Below are 9,086 nucleotides of genomic sequence, written 5' to 3'. Positions count from 1 at the left end.
TTGTTCGTTGGTTTTTTACGCTATACAGTTTCAACAAAAACTATCTATAAGAAGTTATGACTATCTGTGCTTCTCCTTGAACCCTCACAGGGAAATATTACCTTCTTATTAGCCTTACCCTATTTGATCTAGCAAGTCACAGCTTCTGGATTGAGGTAGTAACATACACTTCTCTAAGTATATAAGTAATCTAGCAATCTCAGTCTTCTTTTTCTGAAGGTACTTCAAATATTTAGGATCTTAAGAAGTATTACTGCAGTGTATCACATGAATGCCCAAAACTTTTTATGTCACTTGGGTTCCCTAAAATTGTTTCCTTTTGAAACATTTTCCGACAAATCAGCTACTTGTCCACAATCATACCATGTTTTGCTTGCTTTACACAGAGTAGTGAAAAGAACAAAATCACCACCAAAATAGCCTGTCCCTGATTCCCAGCTCAGGGCATTGGAGGTCACAGAGTTTTGACTCAGCTCTTCTTCAATACCTCAAGTCTACCTCCCCCCACCCTCAGCAAAACAGTCATCCTTATTCAAAAGGGAAGGTTAAACTGTGCCCTTAAGGGAGTTGCTGGATGCTGCACATAACTTACCTCTTCCTCATGTATCCGAAAAGATCCAAGCTATGCTATCCATTTTGGGGACGGGAAGTTGTGAATGCCTGACAAGCTACAACAGTGATATCACCTACCCGACTTGCAAGAGGATACATAGAAGAAACATGACAGATAGCAAGACAGCTGACTGCAAAGCTTTTTTTTACAGAAGCTATCCCAGATACGCCACATGAAAACATGTCTTCAAAGACAAAAGAAGCTTTGACATTAACTTCAGTCAAGCTAGAACATTTTCTTCTAAACCACTAACCACTTCGTCTTTCTTACATATCAGCCTTCTAACAACACACAAATCTACCAAACCCCAAAGATACTGTAGCACTATGGCTACTTAGTACTGTCCTTCCTTTGCCCGTGAAGTACACAGTAGAAGACTTTGATGGATTGTATTAGTCCGAGAAAATAACTTCAAAGGCATGTGTGCCATATTCTTACTGATGTCACTTTAAAGTTGGCAAACACAAGTAACCAGAAATAACTGGGGGGTGGGGAGTTCGGAGCAACATTAACAAAGAAAAACTTACTCATGCTCTGTAATGTAGAAATAATTTATTTATAAATTTCACCCACATGTATCTTCAGTCGAGGTCTACTCCCCTCTCCCAGCTCCACAAAGAATCTAAAGAGTACAGCTATACAGAAATTTAAAGCAGAATATTTTTTTATTTAGAAGTGGTGTTATCTGAGGCAGATATTTACCACAAGAAAATATTTAAGACACACTGCCTCGGATTCTCCAGTGATGCATTTGCTTCATTTAGAATAGGATTGCTTAGTAAATACTAAGAAATATTATCCTTTGGTAATAGGTACGAAACACGCAACTTGAGTTCCCCGACACAGACTCACAGTAACAGAAAACAAAACAAAAATGAAAAAAATAACCAAGTTGCCCCAGGACTTTGTTAGTAAAACCTAATCTTTAATTTTCACAGGCTGGTGGAAGAAAGGTCAGAAAGGATCCCAGGGCTTTTCTGCTAGGACACATGCTACAGGGGAAAGAAGAACATGGCAAAGTGACAGCAGTTAGATGAAATAACCATTTAGCATTGTTCCTTGTGACTTTCCTTACCTACATTTCTCAAACACTGCACGGTGACAGCAAATCCTTTCGTCCGTGGCAGTAGGTGATACTTGAGCTTGGGCAGGCCTTTGGCTTCAGCTACCTGCATGCTAATCTGGTGCTTCTGTTCTGTGAACCTTGTGCCCTCACAATGAATCAGGAACTAAAACCAAGAGAGAACTACAGTTAGACAGCAGCTCAGGTCTTCTACATCTGTCTGACCAGAGGCCTCTCTTAATTCCCACCAACACAGCCCAAATGAACACTGCTAGCAGGGACAGGTGTAGCCACATACACATTAAGGTAATTTAATTGCCCTGGAGTAAAAAAAAAAACAAAAAAAACCCCCCAAAAAACCCCCCAAAACACCAACCCAAAACCAAACCCTCTCAATTGCCCCCACCCATCCAACCTGCCATCCTCTGGATTGAACTCTAGCCTTTAGGCTTTAACATTTGCTCTGCTGCTTGCTATCAGAATGACTTGATTTCTCTAAATGAGTCACTCCATCTCTAACGAGATGTTAGAAAACACTCAAAACATACCTCCTGTTGCAAATCTCTCACTGATGGTGAGGTGTTCGAGTGTCATGGTATCTAAAACTTAGTAAGTGTCTAAACCAAACACATTTCTAGGAAATGTTTCAGTGCCCAGCTTGCTTCCCCTCACTCCAACCTGCTTGCTTTCACTATGGCATGAGGACCACTGACAACTGCAGACAGTAACTTTGACGCCAGTGACTGAGCTGATAACAGATGTAAGGCAGCAGATGCAGGACAACCGAAAGCCTCATCCCCTTATGAACTATACAGTGGAAGTGCTCAGACATGAACGACTACAATTTTGCCACTGGCAGGCAGGGGAGAGCAGACAGATCTTTGGAGATTTACCACTTGCTCATCTGCTTTCTGCCAAGCCTGAATGCAAACTAACACATCAGAGAGCATTGCCAAATCGCACAAGCTAAGTCTTTATAACCCACAGCAAAGGTTTAGCCAACAAAGACAGAGAGACTGAAGAAAACTAGCCAAATAGCCAGCTTCAGTTCCAGCTCATCTGAGAGCACTCTTACTTATGTAACACATGCATAATGTTAAACAGCTAGATGAAACATACAGAAACTGATGAGAAAATCCTTCTAGCCCACTTAGCATGCTCTGTCTTTCTACCTTCCAAGGTGCTATTGCTGTGCTTTTGACATTATGTCACCATACAAAGGCAAATTAAAACTCCACACTGCAATAACCCCAGGTGTACATCAACTGTGTCTCTCTTATTACAGATATAGCTCCTTCTTAGTAATCTCTCTACAGCAGTATATAAAGGATGGTGGTGGTTTGTGCCCACCAATTAGTGCTGAACTGCCTAGGTGTACAGAAAGGCATTCAACACCTTTTAAGAGTCACAGAGCACAGGCAAATCCCTGATGAGAGAGAGTAGAACTAGAAACCAAGAATTGTCCCTTTGCTAGACAGCCTCCTGCCTGGAAGTCATTTAATCATTATCCAAGCACAGAGCTTAGTTTCAATTGCTTAGTGCTCATTTAAATCAATGACAATTAAAAAAAAAAAAGTTTTGTTTCAGAGAATGAGAGATACAACACATACATCTTCACTAGGAAACTGCTTCTTAAGCAATAGTTTCTGCAGGCCCTTGTGAGGCTGCTTAAGGGTACCATTTCCTTAACTGAATCCCTCTCTCGCCATCACCAGCTCACAAGAACAGGATTTTTCTGATTACTGAGAAGAGAAAAAATTCAAAAGTTTTTCATTCCCAGACTAGGAAGTGTCAGGCAGGCTCAATACTAAAAAATGATGGTGGTGCAAAAAGTAACACTTTCCTGTTACTGAAAGATGACACCAATCCTTTCCCTGTAACACAGCCGATGGCCCCAGGGGCCACTTCTCTGACCAGGTACGTATCTGTGGCTTCCACTTCTACTGGGCCATGTCTGACCTAGCACCTTCAGAGGAATGGCAGAATCACAGGGAAATGGAAGGAGAAAATACTAGTAAGAACTCAGCAATCTAAGGTAAGAGGGGAGCTTAGGTTAAGAATACAGCTAATGTGTTTCAATATAACATTGTTACATGCATCTGTTACACCGCCATGAACCCCTGCATCTACCCCTCTCCAGCTCCTGCATTTAGAGGACCACAAAGTTTACTGAATGGATCACAGTGGAGGTATTTTTGCAATAACATCTGTAGGGATCCATACTACAGAGGAAGAAAACAGACCAGACAACTACATGGGAAATTCAAGAGAGAATTCAATTCTTAGAGAATACTCTCCTGATGCTGCCAGGAAGCTCATGAATCAAGGTTCTCGGGAGCAACCTGGAGACTATCACATATTGTCCATGCCCTTCATCCCTCCCAAGCACTACAGCACCTCGCACTCCACTTATTAGTCATCACTTACCCAAAAGTTCTCAGGGTAGTCCCGGAGATTCAGCAACTTCTGCATGACTGTTTTCCGATCTTCCTCCCACTTACGCTTGCAGAAGACTATCTCTAGGAAATACCACATCCAGCCAATGATAGGCATGTAGGAGAGCTCCTTCTTTGCAAGCACTTTAGAGCTCTGCAAGACAGAGTCAAAGCAAGTAAAACAGAGTTACACCACTTAGAGTTCTCTGTGGGTATGACACATGCACAGTTAGACACCAACATATTGATTCATATCGACCAGTCCCAGTTTAACACCAGCACAAAACGAAGAAAAAGAAGTTTTTCCTCATACAACAGAATAGTCAAATCTAATCTCTGCATGAAAGCAAGACTTCCAGAATTAAATATATATATACGTGTATGCGTATCTACCCTACTCAAACCCTGAAATGCAAAACACAAGCCAAATTCCTTCAAACACTGAGGAATCCATGCAAAAGACCCAAACCACATAAAACGAAATTCTTAATTCAAGCAGACCCTGGGCAGTGGCAACTCAAGTTCCTTTAAGATATCTTGCAGCTATACTTCTCCCCAAAGATGGGACATCTCACCATGACAAAAAAAAACTATTCTGAATGAGAAGCAGAGTCACAGAGCCATTGCCGCACAACAATGTATTGATCCATACACTTGGTTTACCAATGGAAGAAACCTTAAACAACACTTGAAACAACACCAGCAATAAAAATACTTCATTTGTGTTTAGGTTTGTTTATGGAAGGGCAGAAATACTTACACTAGTGAATTTCTCTTCAAAGCACGCTTCTGGAGTAAAAAACAAAACAAACAAAAAAAAAGTACTGTTCCTGTCTCAGAGGTGTGACAGACATTGAAGTGATTTGTCCAGACCCTCCAGAAGAAGTCTATGGCTTATCAAGCATTCAACAAGTTTCAAATCTCAAATCCTACTCCAGAACTTAACTCTGTGATCGTCTCAGACTGATATCCCTGCGGGCAGGAGAACTGATTCCATTTGCTCCTTTCCTGTCTTCCAAGCCAGCCCACCTTGGTGAGCTGCCTTACATTTAACTTTGTTATTTAATGAATAAAATGGCACGTGTGTGTGCGTATATACAGAAATTGTTGCTTCAGCATTCCCTGAAAAACAGTGACATTTTCTTAGAGGATAGATGAATTACAGAATTACAGTCCACTTTCTATCCATGGTATCACTATAAGCTATCCCACCAAAGTGCTCTGCAGATGGCTTCCAGGACATCGCATGTGACTAGTAGGAATTATTTACTGGTAGAAGTTACCATCAACAGAAAAGATTTGCTTTTATTTTTTTGATCACTGTTGTTCATTTGGTTACTAGGGGAAGAGACTTGACCTAATTCTTAATCTCAGCTCATTTCTCTCATCTGCTCTCCTCCCTTGAGAAAGAAAATACCTTAAATAATTAAGCTATCTAAAAGCTCATAAGACTGGAAGGCAAGTGCACATCACATAGCTTCACTAGCAACTGTTACACAGAAACAGAGCAGAAGATGACATGAGACAATTCCATTTCTAAGAATGCAGGAACCATCTCTGTCAAATGATTTAACACTTCATAATAAACTGCTCCCTCTTGATCATTTCAGAATTTCCGTGATGGGCCCACATCAGGACTCCAAACCCAGCTCTCCCACAAGAAGCAGCCATAGGATTCAGCACACTTGTTGCCATTTCAATTTTAAGCCACGTTGGATGTTAGTCCCTATTGCATGGCAGCAGCAACGCTGAGCCCAGCCTCCTCTTCCAGCTCTCCAAACTGGCCACAGAGGAACAGGCTCTCCTCACACCGCTTTCCTTAGCTCTGTTTTTTTTCCGCACACTACTGTTTTTCCTTTTCTCAGTTACTCTTAATACAAGTAATTTTCTTATTTCCAACATAAATGTAAATAGTTCTAGCAGGTATCTTTAAAAGCCTCCAAAGAGCATTTTTTGTTGTAGGCCACATACAGTATAGCTTCCATTCAAAGCACACAGACCAGTTCACATGCTCTTCCATTCCTCTTCCCTGTACATGCCTGAAGAAGACAGCTGAGCCAAGGCTTTGCCCCAAGAAACCCTAACACATGCAAAGTGTTTCTAGCTGAGCAGGGAGGGCTAGAACCTTAGGGAACTACTGCCTGCCTCAGCCATAACCAGGGCAGCTGTCAGCTGCAGCCTAGTGCAAGCCACAGCACAAGGAGGCAAACAGCAACAGCGTCACCCCCCAAAAATAGAAAACACCCAAGCTCTTAAAGTTTATTTACAGTAAGTGTTCAGTATCATAAGACCTACCATAAACAAATGTAAGTGTGCCCTGCATAGGATGTTCAAGGCCTCCAGAGCAGAGAGTCAGACAAGACAATCTAATAGTCCTCCCTCCCAGACTTTAACACACAGGAATCCTAGTTCAAAAAGCAAGCTAAAGTAACTATTTCACCATAGCTATTTTCTAATGTTTGGCATATTTTAAAAAGCTTATGAGTTAAACAAGGGGCAGGAGAGAAGTTGCCACCGTTGTTTTTTTTTTCCCCAGTGAAACAAAGAAATGATGTTGTGAGCTAAGGTGTCACATAGCACAGGTATAACCACAAAAGCAGAATAGAGGTTTGAATTCTTCCCCAGGGCACGTTCTTATTCATTTTCTGTGCCGACGCATTTTTTAAATTAAAAAGCGCTCTTTTAGACACATGAGTGTACGACTCCTTAGATGCACATAAAAAGAAATTAAATCACCTTACGCTATTTTGTGCACCCCATCTATTCTAGGAGTAGAAGGAAGGCTAATGACACAGAACTAATTAGAGAAAGGAAACTCTTCAGTGTATTGTACTGGCAAGATTGCTCTCATGTGGGAGGAATACATTATGCCTCCCCTCAGAAGCTACCATCTCTCTTACAATAACTAGAGCTACAATCTATTCTGTTTCAGTTGTCTACCGATGCACAGCTCCTGTGTAAATACCTGAGGGGAAAAATGCAGCTCTAGTTGACGTTGGCCACTAACTTTTCCTTTACCAAAGTGCTTTGGTAAATACGTGACAGTCACCTCTAGCCTTCAAATTCAGCTTGTTCAATAGAACAAATTTCATTTAAAAGTGCTGATTTATTCCACGTAAGCTGCCTTCTTGAAGGCAGTCAAACATTTTCAGTGCTCAGAACTGTGTAATTCCAACAGATGTTTAATGAAATTATCACTGGATGGGGACAACTTGTTTACCGCAATAGCATTTTAATCCAAGTTAATTTCTTTTGGCCAAATTTGTTCAGATGGAAATACCCATGAAGTTCTCCTTTTGTGAATGATTGCACTAAGATCACATTAAAAAAATACAATTTTTACAAGCTTAGTTTAGAAGCATTTGCACAGCTATGCTGTCACAGAAAGAAAATCTTTATTTATATGTCCAGCCTCAGTTATTCAACACCTCTTGGTCACAGAATGCAACAAACAGCATGAAATCAACCTGCAAGCTGAGGATGTCTAACAAAATTTGTTCCACAGTTTCAAAATAAATTCATTGTAGCTGCAAACCATTAGCAGCAGCAATTTGCCTCATAAGTTATTTGCTCTCCAGGCTGCCCTCAGCATTGACATACTTCTGATGATTCCACTTGCTCTATTTTTGAAACATAGTACTCCTTCATATTATACTCTCTGGGACATCAAGATGGAAAGATATGTTTCTTTAGTCCCTCAAAGCTATGATTCCAGAAATTCAGTTAGGCTCCTAATTTCTAATGCTTCATATTGAATAAAACTTTTCCATGTTGGAAAGGTAACACAGCAATATTTTAGAGGACGTATACCCAAGCATATGCTAAGGTGCTATGTTAAATACAAATAATAATGTAGTTTTGGCTGCCTACATGAACAATTACTTAACTTCTATTTATATATTAAAATGTACAAATGAACTACTGTGTTCACACACCTGTCAGTCCCATACAATAACCTAGCAAAAGTCTCTTCTCACACCTATATTTAAGGCCATGCTCAGTTTTTCCAACAGCAAGCTTCAACGTAAACAACTTTTAAATAAAATTTGGGTTTCCTGGCATATGGAACAGATAGTTAGGGTTAAAAATTATTACATGTGCTTAGCAATTTTTTATGAGAAATGTAAAGCAAGATAGTTAACAACTAGTTTTACATAATGGTTTTCTGCCTTGTCTACCCTGCCAAGGAATAAACAACTATGGCCTCTGCTGGAAATCCGCATATTTTGATGCCAATATAACAAGCCACTCAGAATAATGTTTATGTTTATGTTTTGCCAAGGTAGAAAGACCACCAGCATTAATAACTTGAAACTCAAGACACCAAAAGATGAACAGATAAACCAGCAGGTTTAGCTTTAAAGCGCAGGCAATTTTTGCTAATATAAATGTCTTCATCTCAGAAAAAGGGTTACTAAAATTACTAAAAAAAGCTATTTTATCACTGCTTAGTCGTATCAAGCAACGAAGCAGAAGGGTACAGTGAATCCTGGCAGGGAGCATATTAATGTGCTTTTGGTGTAAGTCCTGAATAACACCTCCATCCTCAGAACATGCCTATGTCCTGATTTCAGGTTCTGGTGTCCAGTGGTTCTGTTTTCAAAGGGATGCTTAGCACACACCTTGAAGAAACTAAATGCTACTAATGTGTTTAAATGCTGATACAGTAGCTAGGCTGTCCACCACTAAGAAGAAGGTAAAGTCCTAGGACTGGAATGTCACAGGCAGGAAAAGGGAAGGGCACAGCAGAGCGCAGGGACCTGTCATGAAGACCACGTCTCTATTTACACAACAGAGCAACACACAGACACCAGAGTCGGCATCTCCTCCATCCATTGCATCGGCATGGCGTGGAAAAGCAGAGCATCCACAATGCAACCATCACAGTCACCCTGGCTCAGGATCATAATAACAGCTCTGCCTTTTATTAGGCAACACTGGCGTGGACAAAGCTCCGTCCTGTTGAGGCTATGCT

The 9,086-nt window shown here is 40.7% G+C and overlaps 1 protein-coding gene across 1 annotated transcript in view; it reads right to left on the bottom strand.

Moving 5' to 3' along the window:
- AGPAT4 (1-acylglycerol-3-phosphate O-acyltransferase 4) overlaps positions 1 to 9,086 on the bottom strand; it is a 72,122-nt gene that overhangs the window by 24,200 nt on the left and 38,836 nt on the right. Inside the window, exons 3-4 of the mRNA XM_009320755.1 lie at positions 4,104 to 4,265; positions 1,689 to 1,842 (exon numbers count right to left, since the gene is read on the bottom strand). Of these exons, the coding sequence (XP_009319030.1) occupies positions 1,689 to 1,842; positions 4,104 to 4,265 (316 nt within the window). The remainder of the gene's footprint in view (positions 1 to 1,688; positions 1,843 to 4,103; positions 4,266 to 9,086) is intronic.

The sequence above is a fragment of the Pygoscelis adeliae genome, unplaced genomic scaffold (genome assembly GCF_000699105.1).
Source record: "Pygoscelis adeliae isolate BGI_AS28 unplaced genomic scaffold, ASM69910v1 Scaffold33, whole genome shotgun sequence".
Taxonomy (NCBI): Eukaryota; Metazoa; Chordata; class Aves; order Sphenisciformes; family Spheniscidae; genus Pygoscelis; species Pygoscelis adeliae.
Note: the sequence above shows the minus strand (reverse complement) of the source record. Positions and strands in the feature narration are given on the sequence as shown.